Raw genomic sequence first — 14,396 nt, 5'->3', positions numbered from 1 at the left:
GCACAGAGGACTCCGATGCATCAAAATCTGCCTGTGTCCCATTTTTCACTGGGGTCCTGCATTGCTCCAGTTGTTTCCCAGAATCTCGATCTGAAGTGATGAAATGGGTGAATTTGCATGAGTGATGAAAGCAGCTGAGGACAGTGTTGTGCAGGCCAGTCAATATGCCACTGAGAGGATTCACCAGTCTGAAAACCCCAGGATGTGCAAGAGTTCAGTCAAAACACAGGCTGCAGTGGCTGATCATTGTTTCAACATCTTTCTTCTATATTCTATTTAAAGCTTGTTAACCTGGGGTAAGGATTCTTAGTCACAGTCAAGTGGAATAGCCCTTGGCACAGTACATTAACAAGAGAAAAGGCTTTTACTTTGAGTGTGCTATTACCTACTGCTGAAGAAAAAAGTGTCTGTGGTTTCCATTGCCTAGAACCAGTTGACAGCAAAAGGTTTTATCAAAGTAAGCTTAGACTGTGAGCAATATTTTTAAAAACCATTAATACAGAGTTTGTTTCTGATATACTAATTTGTAAACAAAAAGTCAATCTCTACTAGTATGCTGTTTGTAGCTTTCCATGCCACTTTACTGTGCAAATGAATAAGAACTAAAGTTGGCATTCTAAGGCAATTTTTACTTCTACCAGCTTTTTAATTTAAGCACTGATTTGCTGTAAATGATCAAAAATACATGTAATCTCTTTCACAGCTGCAAAGGTTTTTTGAGATATTCTTCAAAAGCAGTTCTCCCCAACAAGCCTTCAACAACATGAAGGAAGCTATAAGCAAACTTCTACTTATAACTGAAGTCTTCAGTGAATCATCTGCCTCAGGACCAAATTCTTTCAATCAGTAAGTGACTTGCAGTGATCATTGCTATGCTCTTGTCAAGATAGCTCCTTAAAACAGAATTAAAATTGTAGAGGATACATGACTCCTAAAATAAAAAACAAAAACAAAACCAAAAAAACACCCACCTCTATTTCATACTTCCTTATAAAGTGAGGATGTGCTGCATTTAGGGAGTAAAACTCTTCCAAAACCACAGTGTTTCTAGTTTGTTGAAAAGGTTATGATGAATACTTAGGACCAGATGCTGTGTCCTGATGAAGTGTTTCAGGCAGCACAAATGAACAAAAATCACTCACAACTGGGCTAGTCCTAACATATATAAAGCTATATTTCCCTTCTGTGAGCCTTCTCTCATATGTCAAATATTTAATGTTAGAGTAGCCCAGATGGTTCAGAGCTGACTGAGGCAGGTAATCTGAACAAGAGACACTATAGACTGCTTTATGAAGTGTACCTTGTGAAATATAGCTAGGCAGAAACAGTCACATTGCTGTGGGTGTTAAATCATTGTAATCACTTCTATTTGAGTGTTACAGTTCTTACACATAAATCAACCTTTATTATGTAATATTTTTATTAATTAAAATTAATATTTGTTCGATATATGTGATGTCACATCCCTGACATTTTTATGATAAATACTAAATACGTTACTATTTATTATGTTTATATGTTTTATAAAGCTCTTTGAGAACCCAGGTGTTTTAGTAGCAGTAATATAAAGCTCATTATTTGACTTAGGCATGTTGGGAAAAAAGATTACATTGTGAGTGGAGAAGGTAGTGAGGAGGGGAGGACTGTAACAGGGATGGAGCTATTTTGACAGAGGTCCAAACTCTAACATTTTGTTACCAATGTGATGGATATGTCTTGCTTGTGTAACCCAAGACTTGCTTAGGGCTCCTGGCCCATGCCTTCAAACATCCCTATAGCTGTGGCACAACTCTTTGGCTTCAATGAGCCCAGAGAGTTCTGCCATCTGCTGCCATCCAAATGTCTTCAAACTTTGGCAGGACCTCATTCTCATCAAAAGGTATTACCTCCTCCAGCATAGTTCACCTCCCTCACTGGTTTGAAAGTCAACCATGTAAATACACTTTAAGATAGCACTGTTTTCATCAGCTCACAATCTGACTCCATCTATGTTTAATGCTACTGGCTTTTCTTAGAAATATTATTTAGTCTGTGTCGCATGCTGTCTCTTGACCTATCTTTGTATGTCCTTGTGTGTGGAAATGCCTGTGTATCTCATTGTAGCATATACAGCATATTTAAAAGATGTATACAAGTGGCACTTAGGGACCTGGTTTAGTGGTGGACTTGGCAGTATTAGGTTTATGGTTGTACTTGATCTTAAAGGTCGTCTCCAACCTAGATGATCCTATAATTCTGTATTTCACAACAGTACCTAACCTCACTGAATTTGATTCCTGTTATATCGTATTTCAGATGCAGCCAATGTTTTCAAATGCTAACCTTTGACATTGGATTCGGCACATCCGTGTACCCAGTAGTTCTTGAGGTGAGAAAATTACACAAATTATTGCTTGACCCAAAAAATTTACACCAAAAAGAACACAGCAGGGAACCATCTTTGATAGGTACCCTCAAATCTCTTAAAATGTAAAAATATTTTAATATTAATTTTGCCTAAAAGTGGAGAGTTGTTGTGGAAGAAACCAGTTTTTAAGGGGCAGAGTTGCTATGATGAAATTCACCACACCTTTGAAGTGTGCAAATCTTTCAGTTTTAGCATCAAAGGACTATAACCCCAACTGAATATCAGTGAAACAAAATCCATAGGAAGCATTGCATGAAAGCAGAGTTAGGTGTTAACTGTACCAGAACAAAGATGAAGGGAGGAAGTTAAAATACCACAACTGGCTTTTAGTACAAATTAAACTTCTCCATGAATTGTATTGTACCTCTTCAGTTCATGACCTGCTTTGACCTCCACTGAGCTGCCTTCTTCCTGGATGGTCCTCAAGTCCCTCAAAACCAGAGAAATGTGACCTGTGGCATAAGCTCCCCGTGTCAGTTTTGTACCACTCCTGCCTCAGAACAGCCTGGTCAGAAAACAAAAGTTGTACTGCTTTCAAGCTGCTTCTCATTACCCCTGTACACACATACAAATATGTATATACCTAGGTATATAAGATCTTTGTCCATATTTATGGCACACAAAAGGAAAAAAAAAATAGTAAATATATCCTGGGAAATTACAGGAGAACATTTCTAAAATTCATCCTTAGTTAAAATCTGTTCACATTTCTAGTACCAGCAGTTCAGTCAACTTCTCCATGCTTCACAGAAAAGAAAAAGATCCTTTAAACAGAAAGGAAAAATGGACATATGAAAGAAAGTTTGCACAATTTAAAAAATCCATTAAGACAATATCCTTAATTAGTCTGACAAGACTTGTTTAGCCAGTATAAGAAATGTGACACGTCATAACAATTTAATAATTGTATACCAGGCTGGAAAAAAATTCTCCTGGGATTTGCTTAAAAAACTAAACATAATGTTTACCTGCCTGTGTAGTAGTCTATACATCAGCCATAACCCATGAATGTGCAGTAAATCAGTAGGTTTAATAGTTTGTTATGAAAATACAAATTACTCTAAAAAATAACAGTTGATAATTACATTTGACTTTGAATAGTATCCCTTGGAAACCGTCGTATGCACACACCCCGTGCAGCTTGAAGTTATACCTGTGTTTATGCTAAAATACTAATTTATTCATATTTTATAAACATGATTTTATTCATTGTGTTTCTATATTGTAAAACTTATACTTTCATTTGAAGTAACTCCTAAATACCTGAGTTTTGCAAGAGTTATGTTAACATATAAGCTGACATATTATTATTTTAATAAAATTTCAAATCAAACGCATGGGAAAAAAGCTCTCACATGAGAATGCAATATTGTACTCTGTCCACTGGAGGTCACCAAACATTGTGGTGTGTAGTTCTGACAGAAAATGTGGTACAGCATTTGTTATATTATAATCCTGTCTGTTTTATTAGTTTTATTACAATTTTTGTTTTATAAATAGTTCCAGTTTGGTATATATGGTTATAAGAAGACTGGACTTGATATTCAAACTATAAATTCTTACATTGTTTTCCAAAAGGTGCATGAAAACTTTGACTTCCAAGATGATGATGAATCAAATATTCAGGACCAAACTTTCAAAGAATTTCTTTTTGAAGATACTTTTAAATTTCTCTTGTCTAATGAATCTTCAACATCCAATTTCATAGAAGCATTACAAAAAATATATGGATCAGCAGTAAGCAAGGTAGTTCATTCCACCTTTTTCTTATTATTAACTATTTGAAAATATTTCATTCTAGATTGTATGTCTTTCTGAAATTGTTGGTGCCAACTTATAAAATCAAGGATTTGTTTAATCAAAACTGTTACTGAATTATGGGAATAAAACTGTAATTATATTCAACAATTTAATTTTCTTTTATAAAAATACCACTCCCAAATTTTGTCATTCCCGAGAGTACAGTTCTTTAAAGATATATCTTTACACTTCAACAAAGTAATTTCCCCACCATTTTTTTAAATGCATTCTTTTTTAATATAAAGGCTTGTGTGTTTTTGTAAACCTAGAATTAACTCAGACAAGTAGATTCATGAGCATCAGAATTAAATTTTGTTTCCTCCAACTTTGTGTCTTATTCTGAATGAGAGATCCAGTTACAATTTTTTACATTTATAGGATCTGCATTAAGTTTGCATCACTAGTAAAAACTATTTCTGACAAGCTGGGATCTCCTGTAGCAGTATTTCTCTCAGTCCGGGCACTTCTAGGGGTGCATTTCTGAGGAGCCCCCTGCTTGCAAGACTTACAGGGACTAAATTATCCATGTGACTTCTGCCTCTCAGACAGGTGTGACTAAAACAGAGTCATGGGTTCTAAATTTATGACAGGATAGAGTAGGAAGCCGCAGACATATGCACAAGTACAATACGATTACCTACGTCTGTGTTCCGTAGAAGACCAGGCCTCTTTTCAAACCGTCTACGGCATTGTCTATGCTTTATGCAGTCTCTCCCCATGGGTACTTTTCTACACAAAGCTAATGCACAGTCTACTTTATTCTGGACTGAGAAATGGGAAGAGCTATCAAGGAGCTGGCTTGACATGACTTTGGATGAGGTTAGGGCACGTTGAGAGCTGTTGTAACTTGTTGCTTTGATCACCAAAGGGATTGGGGTCTAATGAAAGCACACGGCTTTCCATGTGATTTCACCAGAATATGCTGCCCTTTCCTTCACAGGGTGGAACTTACCACAGAGAAGATGAGCAATGTTTGTCTTTAGAAGAGATAAATGCAATGATTACTTTCATAAAGGAGCTGAAGAGTCTTGGACAATTTGAGCTGGTAAAAATAACAGGGGTTTGTTGTATTGGATACATATTTGCTGTAAATCTCTTAACATTTCTCCTTTGTTACCGTCCTTTTCTGTCTCTGGCATGTGTATCAGGCTGGAAGGACAGGGAAGCAGGGAGGCAGAGTTTATGTTGATTTTGTTTTGAAGGATTTTTGGAATTTAAATTAAAAGAGATAAAGAAATAAAACAGATAATTTGAGTTGAGAATTCATTGAAAAGGACAGCTAAAGCAGAAACAGACCAGAAAATAAAATGAAAGGAAAAGGAGGAAAATTATATATACAACTAATGAGTTAGTAAGAAAATAGAATGATAATGAAACAAAGCAGGTGTGAATGGAAGAACTGGAGACAGTACAACATTCAGATTACAACCAGAGAATAGATATAGATGACAAAGTGGCAAAAAAAGCAGGTGGAATATGTAATATGTCATCTTCTTCACACTTCAGGTGAGTTCATTTCTGGAGAAGAATAGAGATGGAGAAATAACAGTCAGTGTCTGTGAATAGACATGGAAGTTAATGAGGGAAATGACGAGAAAAAAGATCTGCAACTGGATCTGTTATTCAGAAAGTCTGCATATCAGGATTTCTTCTGGACCTCGTGGATGAGTTATGGGGGTTGGAGACTGACGAGGCTTTCTGAAGAGGGATTGAGTTGAATAGATCCGGAAGTCAAATCAGAGGCAAGGGAGTTAGCCTTCCATGTCAGTACTAGTAATCCTGATTTGCAAGGCTGGGCAAGGTAGTCATTTTCTGCACATGTGGGAGAGAGCATTAATATATCTCCATCTGTATGGCATATACACTGTCTTCTGATCATTTCAAACTTCTTTGTATTTTACAAATATTATAATGTGTAGTCTCTAATCAGTGTCTCTCTTCTCAGCTTTTCCCTTCTGCTGCACCCAAGATTCAAACTTTACTGCGTGATCTTTATCACATGGTAGACCCGATGAAGCGGCTTGGTTCAGTCCTGACTACGCATTGGTTGCTTTCCAGTTTACTTCAACAATTCCAGTTCATGACTAAAGAGGCACATATAAATCTTTCAGAATGGTAAGATAGCTATTATATGGTATGTTGAGGGTAGTTTCTTAAATGATATTAATTGCAGTAGCTCCAGTGAGGATCATAAAGCTTAATCCTTCAGTAGATGTAGGTGGACTTATAACACTTGAGATGAAGGTCCATCATCTCATCATGGAGCACTGTCAGTCATTCTGCCATTAGACATGTAGGTAGGTTTCTACAGAGGACAGTTTTGTCCCTTTGCTTCTCTTTCTAATGCAGAGGACTCTGGCTTAAAAAGTTAATTGGAGCTACAATAAATTTTTTTCTAATAAATATGAAGTAAATTAGGTAGGTTGTTTCTGAACAACTGTAAACTCAAAATTAGGAGTGCTTACCAGGGTTAAGACTGTCTTTTAATTTATTCACCAATTAAAAGCAAAACTGTAAAGAAAATACAGAATTTCAGGTGAAGATTTTTCCAAAAGGAACTAATAATATTGAGTGGCTCTAAATTTTCTGTCCAACAAGAGACAGGTCAAAGAGCATAATACTCTGAGAACCTCATTTTAACTCTTTTTGAAAAGCTGGGAAAATAGTGTAGTGACAAGGTTAGAACCATTGAGCTTCTGGCAAGAAATTTTAACTTTCATAATAAGCGAGGGAGAAAGGAAGGAAAGAAGGGACAGAATGGAGGGAAGGAGAAAAGTTGTGTTATACTCTGTGTTTAGTATAAAATATGTAAAAACATGTTTTCCGTGCTCATAATCTCTTGGCTAATGACGTTTCATACACATGTATGCCATACTTCTTTACAGACTACAGGCATATATGATTCTGCAAAGAAAGGTTTGGGAACAGAGCTACATCAAACAATGCGTGTTCTCCATTCCACTGAGTCTCAAGTTAAATGTGTGAATGACACTATTTTGTACATTTTTGCTCGGAGAATGCCAAGTGACTATATAAGGTGTTAATTTTGTTCCTCGTTTAATTGGGCGTGGCTTTCAGCAAGTCAATAGTCAGCTGTATCTTTGTTTGGTTAGCTATAAAGCGAGCTTATACTTTACCACCATGCTAGGTAACTGTTTGTTAGTGTTTTGAAAATACACAGTTCCATGAATGTGCTAAGCCTTATTGTTGTTCCTGCCGGCCACTCCATGAAAAGTAACTCAAAGATGCAGCTGCTTGCATTCATGTGTAAGCCCTTGCCCTTTTGCCAAAATATTTAGGTTTGCATATCAAAGCATACCAACCTTTAGAAGCTTTCTGTTCTAATCTAAGCTGTGCCACTCACTCACTTTGAGCAAGCCCCTTAGCCTCTTTTTTTTCTTCAAGCTGAACATTATTGTATGTGTATAGATATGTAGAAGTACCATGACCTTTCTCCAGGGCATAGGCCAGTCTGCTTCTTTGCACTGTATTTTTCTGCAATGGCTAAGCTAATAACACCATTCTGTTCTTTCACTGTATAAAAAAACATGTGTTTTGACATTGCTAAATCATTGATGGTGATGCATGTGTCAGATATGCATGTAATTATACTTAATTGCAAGGAAGAAAGAGCTTAGTAGAGCTTATTCCCCAAATAACTCAGGTATGCAGTGCGACCGAACAAGATACTTACGGGAAAAATAATGACTTCTGACTAAAGTCTTGTACAGTTAATTCTGTTCACTGATCATGAATCCATAGGATGGAGACAGGATTTAAAGAAGTTTCCTGGTCTTAAGCCATTTCATCTACATGACTAGTATTGAAACCTTAAATGGTATTAGTGAACTCTGAATTCCTTCCACAGGAGAAGCAAGAAGAACTCTAGGAACTCATCTCAAAATACAATAAAATGGTTACAGCCTAGGAGAGAATGACCATCTCAGATGTATTGGTACAACATCTGACAAAGTTCTTTGAAAGTGATGGAGTGGTACTATCTAACGTGCACTGAAATCCATTTTCTGCTTTATCTGTGCACTGTTTTTCAACTCTATGCAGTTTCATTTTGTGATATGACTAAGAGGTGCATCATTACTGTCTTTGAGAATAGGGGCTATGAAGTACAGTGGCAAATATGTTTGTCTGTGTCCAGACAGCAGATTAGCATGGGAGAATCAGATTAGTGAGAAAAGCTAACCCTTCTGTATCTGCATACGACAAAAGCCTAAGCAGGTCAATAAAGTTGCAAATACTTTTATGAAATAAATTTATACATTTGGAAAAGTGTTTCCTTTTCCCAGAAAAGGAAAAAAACTATGTTTTGAAATTTATTTCTGGTTTTCTTTTTTATGTTTTGTGCTACCATTTATTATGGAACATGTGTTTTCTGTCATGTTCATTCAGGTAATATTGCTAATATTGCTAATGCTGGGAGCATGAATCCAGAAGGTTCATCTTTCCATGCAGAATATTAAAATACCGTGTGCCCTGGGTTGCTGTATAGAAATTTTTGAAAAATGTTCCATGGTTTCTCTTCCTTCCATTCATGTAGAAATATGTCTGCTATTGAATTGACAGGAATTCTTTTCAAGAAAATGCAAGTCCTAAGCAGAACGTTCCTTCTAACTTCAGGAAGAATCATGAAGGTAAGGGATCAGAGTAAGGTCTTTATATAAAGTATGTTTTTTCTATTTGTACTACTTCTGATAACATGTATGATTTAGATTACATTGTTTCGCATTCCAGCCGGAAGGTCTTGGCTTACTATATATAAAAGACCAATTTCTTCCTTATCTGTGTAAGTTGTTCTGCTGAGCTCATGAGCAGTATTCATGAGCCTAAAGCAAAGATCTATCTCACACTGAAAAGAATAAAAGTACACTGCATTTTTTATAATTAACACAGTGAGAGTTACTTCTTCTAGAGCATTGTGAATCAGGCTTAGAGCAGAAAATTATTAATTGTTTCTGTTTTTCTTTCAGCATTGAATTATTCCAGTAAGACTAAAGAAAGACAATGCAGTTATGGTAAGTCAAGGTCTTTCTAGACCACTAAGGGGGAAGAAGAGTGGTTACTTGAACAAATTTCTTGTGTTTTTCTGCATAACCATTCAGTGAATGGAGTGCCTGCAGGATGTTATGTTAAAAAAAAAAAAGGATATTTAAGTAGCAAGAATGTTTATGAATCATTCAATAATTGGGCTATTATGTTCAATAAGCCTCAAGCACAAAGTTAAACATTGCTACGTGTGCATATTAATGTGAGTATTTCAGCAGTCATTGATCCCTTGCCACACTTCAATAGACTTTCGCCCCTTGTTTCCAAGAACTTTAGCATACATTTGTTCTTGTGGAATAACCTTTAAACTTGTATGGAGTTTAATCATCCCTGTATAAGGCCAGTCTTCAGCTCAATGGTGGAGTTTTAAAGAGCTGCTTAAGAGATTACAAGTTTTTCTAAAATATCTGCTTGTAGGAATATTTAAAGTATATTTAAAGATATGTAAAGATTTAAAGTATATTTGTCTTTGGTGGGGGCACTGCTTTCTACTGCCTTCCTCACTGACACATTATCTGAGGGGTCGCTTTATAAATATTAAACAACTGCTCTGTGGCAGAAGGGCTTTTCTACCTATTGAGCTTCCTTTCCCCTCTGTTATTGATCTCATGGTGCCTCCAGGAACTCCTCTGTGTCAGTCAGAGGCCAGAAATGCTCCTGGGCTGGCTGACTGGCATCACCATTCCGATTGCATGATATTTTATTTTGAAAATACCTCAACTCATTTTACTTTGAAAATTCCTCCTAATTTTTAAGCTAGTAGTGAGATAAGCTTTCTAGGTAAGGCATACAGGATCTGGAGAACTGTTTATACTCGTCTGTAGGATTTTTTAAAATACCTTCCGTGTGTCTACTTATAAGCCTCTATCCCCCTATAAACCTAGCCCAAATTCTGTTCTTCCACCGGAGTAACTTCCTTTACATTCTAATCCATGCAAAAGAGTGCTGAATTGCCCCGTTTTGTTTCTCAAGGCAGGTATTACGAGGTAGAAAAGGCCCACATAGAACTGTTTGCATCTTTTACGATCCTTTTAAGCCACTTTTTAAGCCACAAGATTTTTCAGATATTGTAGTAAGAGTTTCCTGGCTGGAGTATTTTCTGAAGTACCCTGTTTTAAACACATACTAGTAAATATATGTGGAAAGCAAGTTTTGAATGTGCAATTATACTGTAAATCTGAATCAAATAGGTTGGATTAAAATATTTGTTATAAGTGGGTTGCCAGCAAATAATTATTCTCATGAGTCATTTGGCAAACACTACAAAATAAAGGATACATTTGAGCAAATAGGATTTGATTGTGGAGATTTCATACACAGGGAAGGAGCTGGAGTTTGTTGATTTAGGAATTTTAATATAACATTCTTCCAGCTGTACTGCAAATGACCCCATGGGTCTAGATACCTACATGTGACTTGTTCTTATGAACAGTAAGAGTATGTCTAACCTATTTTGATTTTTATTGGCAATTACACATGTACATAAACCCTGTACACAGGCTGGTACCTAAATAGGTTATGAATTTTGGCCTAACTCTTTTTTAAATTTCAGCTAACCAACTGGAGACAGGATCTCCCAGACCTAATCCTTGCATTTTCAAAGGCTTACTCAGACTTTGAGTTTTGTGACTCTGACTAGAGTCACATTCTGGCACTGAATGATTAAAATCCCTCCAGGGTCTAAAAATTTCTCTCAAGTGCTAATACGAAGTCCATTAAGACCTTGCAGTGGGATTATCAGTCTCAGAGTGACCAGGCATTAAAAATCCTGCTGCTGTACATGTTATCAATCTGCCAGAAGTTGCATGTTACTTAAAAATGTTCATACATTTCACAGTTCTTTCTTTGATGCCTTCTTGGAACAGATAAAGATACCCTATCTCATATCAGGCAGATCTTCACCAGTCCACAGCTGGACTTGAATCCTCATTTTAACCCAAAGATCAAAGAATACTACGCAGAAGTCCCATTCGACATGGTGACAGTGAAGATAGGAGCAGAACCCTCTAACTGTCAATGCCAAGTACACCTTGACGACAAAAAAGGGCCAAGGTATGAGTGACAAAACATGCGTATAAAAACTAAAAGCATCCTTAACTTTGGAAATATGTCAGAATATTACAGATTTTCTTTGTGTTTCCAAAAACAAAGAATGCCTATAGATTAGTCACAGGAAAGTTAGAGGAACTTCAATACTCAGCAATTTGTATTTATTTGTCAATGCCCTGAAGAATGGTAATATGTTCTCAAGCTATAATTAATCCTAGCTTTATGCAGTGCACAGTTGCTAGCATCTCCCCCAGCTTCTCCAGTCACTGACAGCATCAAAGCTGGGTGGGAACAGACCATCATTACACCGCACACAGCAGACCACAAAGAATTTGAGCTTTCATATCCAAGCCTTGATTTTGCACTGTGGCCTAAGCTACTGCCCCCCTGGGCTTGGTCCCTCAGCCAGCATTCTGCTTATATGGGTCAGAGTAGGGATCAAAAGAAGAAATAAGTTCAAGTTCACTCATTCAGAATGATCCATTTTCATCAGAATTATAAGAGGTTGTCATAGAATCATTTAGGTTGGAAAAGACCCTTAAGATAGTCGAGTCCAACCATTACCCTAACACTGCCAAGTCCACCACTAAACCATGTCCCCAGGTGCCATGTCTTTTAAGTACCTCCAAGGATGATGACTCAATCACTTCCCTGGACAGCTTGCTCCAATGCTTCACAACCCTTTCGGTAGATAAATTTTTCCTAATATCCAATCTAAACCTCCCTGGCACAACTTGAGGCCATTTCTATCACTTTTTACTTGGGAGAAGAGGGACCCCCACCTCACTACAACCTCCTTTCAGGTAGTTGTAGAGAGCGATGAGGTCTCTCCTCAGCCTCCTTTGGTCTGGAGAGACTAAACAACTCCAGTTCCCTGAGCTGCTCCTCACAAGACTTGTGCTCGGGACACAAGCTTTGTTGCTTTTCTTTGGACACACTCGAGCACCTCAATGTCTTTCTTGTAGCAAGGGGCCCAAAACTGGACACAGTATTTGAGGTGTGGCTTCACCAGTGCCAAGTACAGGGGGACAATCACTTCCCTAGTCCTGCTGGCCAGACTATTAAGCCAGGACACTATTGGCACACATATTCAGCCGGCTGTAAACCAGTACCCCCAGGTCCTCTTCCACCAGGCAGCTTTCCAGCCACTCTTCCCCAAGCCTGCAGCATTGCATGGGGTTATTGTGACCCAATTGCAAGACCCGGCACTTGGCCTCGTTGAACCTTATACCATTGGCCTCAGCCCATCGATCCAGCCTGTCCAGATCCCTCTGTAGAGCCTTCCTACACTCAAGCAGATTGACACTCCCACCCAAGTTGGTGTTATCTGCAAACTTACTGAGGGTGCACTCAATGCCCTCGTCCAGGTCATTGATAAAGATATTAAAGAGAACCAGCCCCACTACTGAGCCCTGGGGAACACCACTTGTGACTGGCTGCCAACTGGATTTAACTCCATTCACCACCGCTCTCTGGGCATGGCCAGCCAGCCAGTTTTTTAGCCAGTGAAGTGTACACCCGTCCAAGCCACGAGCAGCCAGTTTCTCCAGGAGAATGCTGTGAGAAATGGTGTCAAAGGCTTTGCTAAAGTCCAGGTAAACAACATCCACAGCCTTTCCCTCATCCACTAAGTGGGTCATCTTGTCATCAGCAAGAGTCCCAGTTTATCTGATCTTTCAAAGAAGTATAAAGCTGGAGGATAGGAAAGAGAGCAAAATCATCATTAAACATCAGGTTTGAGCACTGACCCATAATCATCCATGATGTTTAATTGCTACTGTGATCCCTGGCACGGTTTTGGCTTTCCCAACCAGGTCTCTCACAGACAGCAGCATGTGCCAGCGGCAATCCCAATAGGCATTTTGGGCATGACTTGTTTTTGGATGTTGGGAGGGACAAAAATTGTTTATGTATCTGGGTCAGGTACCTCAGAACCAGAGAGTTGGCCTATTTACATACTAGCCATTAGTGAGTGGATAAAAGGGAGAGCAGGGAGGAAGATTTGCTTGGGAAGAAGAATCCTTAACCATTACAGAGCTAGCTTTGCTTCATGGCATGAAGTGCCTATGCAACACACCATCTCTTGACTGACTATGAAACAGATGCTTTGACCTAGCATGTCTGCTAATAACCAGACAGTCTGTACAGTTGTTAGTGATCTAATGCCTAATACGTTTCCTGTATTTTCAGTAAGAAATTAGTCTTAATTTATCATTTCAAAAGAAGCTCCCATAAAACTCTTCCACCCACCTTTTTAGTGTTTTAATATTAACCACCTTTGCTGTCAGCACAGAGACATGTGAAAACCAAGAGATTTCTTCCATGTAAAAGGAAAACAGAATAGCAATATAACCTTTACACTGAAGAGGAAAAGCCCTGGATGTGCAGGTTCTGTGTCTTTCAGCATTTCTCATTTTCCTGCCCAGGGAAGAAGAGCACAGGCCAGCTTTGCATTTGTCTGTCACTCTGAGCAGTTTGTCTGGGACTCCATCACATTTGGCTAGTGAACAATTTAAATGGCTAGCTGACACCTCTGATCTTGTTTGTCTCCCTGCTGAATTCACCACAAACGTGGATGTGCCAGGAATTATTGTCCCTAGTGGCTTCATTCACAGGTTTCATGTCAGAATTGTTGCCAGTGTCACTGAAGCCTGTTTCACTAAGTTTCACTGTCAGTATTTTGTCTTTCTGAAAGAATTGTAAATTGTTACAAATCTTATTTTACACTGTTTTTTTACATGTATTTTGTACAAGAAAGAAAACATTAGGAATAGAAGACTCAAGGAGCAAGCACAGTTTAGCTGCCATAGATAAAGCAGAGTAAATCTTTGTTTCTTTAGCATTTATTCCACTTCTTTCCTGTTTTGCCTTGCAGCATTGCTAACTACCCCCTTGGCCTTGGATTGAACAAAGTCATTGTTCTTGTAACAGATGATTCGCAGCCCAGCCCTCAGGTTGTGAGCAGCTACAAAATCACAATTTATCGAGAGGACCGCCCTAGTCTGCCTTTGTTTGATGACTATATGATGTGTGGGTTTGTGCAGGTATTGTCTCTATATTCTTTTGCTATACAAAGTAA

At 38.1% G+C, this 14,396-nt stretch overlaps 1 protein-coding gene across 1 annotated transcript in view; it reads left to right on the top strand.

The window, feature by feature from the left end:
- The window catches only part of CPED1 (cadherin like and PC-esterase domain containing 1), a 153,715-nt gene that overhangs the window by 63,186 nt on the left and 76,133 nt on the right, over nucleotides 1–14,396 (top strand). Inside the window, exons 8-17 of the mRNA XM_082498842.1 lie at nucleotides 704–846; nucleotides 2,296–2,368; nucleotides 3,986–4,153; nucleotides 5,148–5,252; nucleotides 6,153–6,322; nucleotides 8,076–8,135; nucleotides 8,789–8,856; nucleotides 9,193–9,237; nucleotides 11,134–11,320; nucleotides 14,193–14,361. Coding sequence (XP_082354968.1) covers nucleotides 704–846; nucleotides 2,296–2,368; nucleotides 3,986–4,153; nucleotides 5,148–5,252; nucleotides 6,153–6,322; nucleotides 8,076–8,135; nucleotides 8,789–8,856; nucleotides 9,193–9,237; nucleotides 11,134–11,320; nucleotides 14,193–14,361 — 1,188 coding nt within the window. The remainder of the gene's footprint in view (nucleotides 1–703; nucleotides 847–2,295; nucleotides 2,369–3,985; nucleotides 4,154–5,147; nucleotides 5,253–6,152; nucleotides 6,323–8,075; nucleotides 8,136–8,788; nucleotides 8,857–9,192; nucleotides 9,238–11,133; nucleotides 11,321–14,192; nucleotides 14,362–14,396) is intronic.

Source organism: Vanellus vanellus (genome assembly GCF_965231255.1).
Source record: "Vanellus vanellus genome assembly, chromosome: 1".
NCBI classification, from domain to species: domain Eukaryota; kingdom Metazoa; phylum Chordata; class Aves; order Charadriiformes; family Charadriidae; genus Vanellus; species Vanellus vanellus.
The sequence above is the reverse complement of the archived record's forward strand: the minus strand, read 5'-3'. Positions and strand labels throughout refer to the sequence as shown.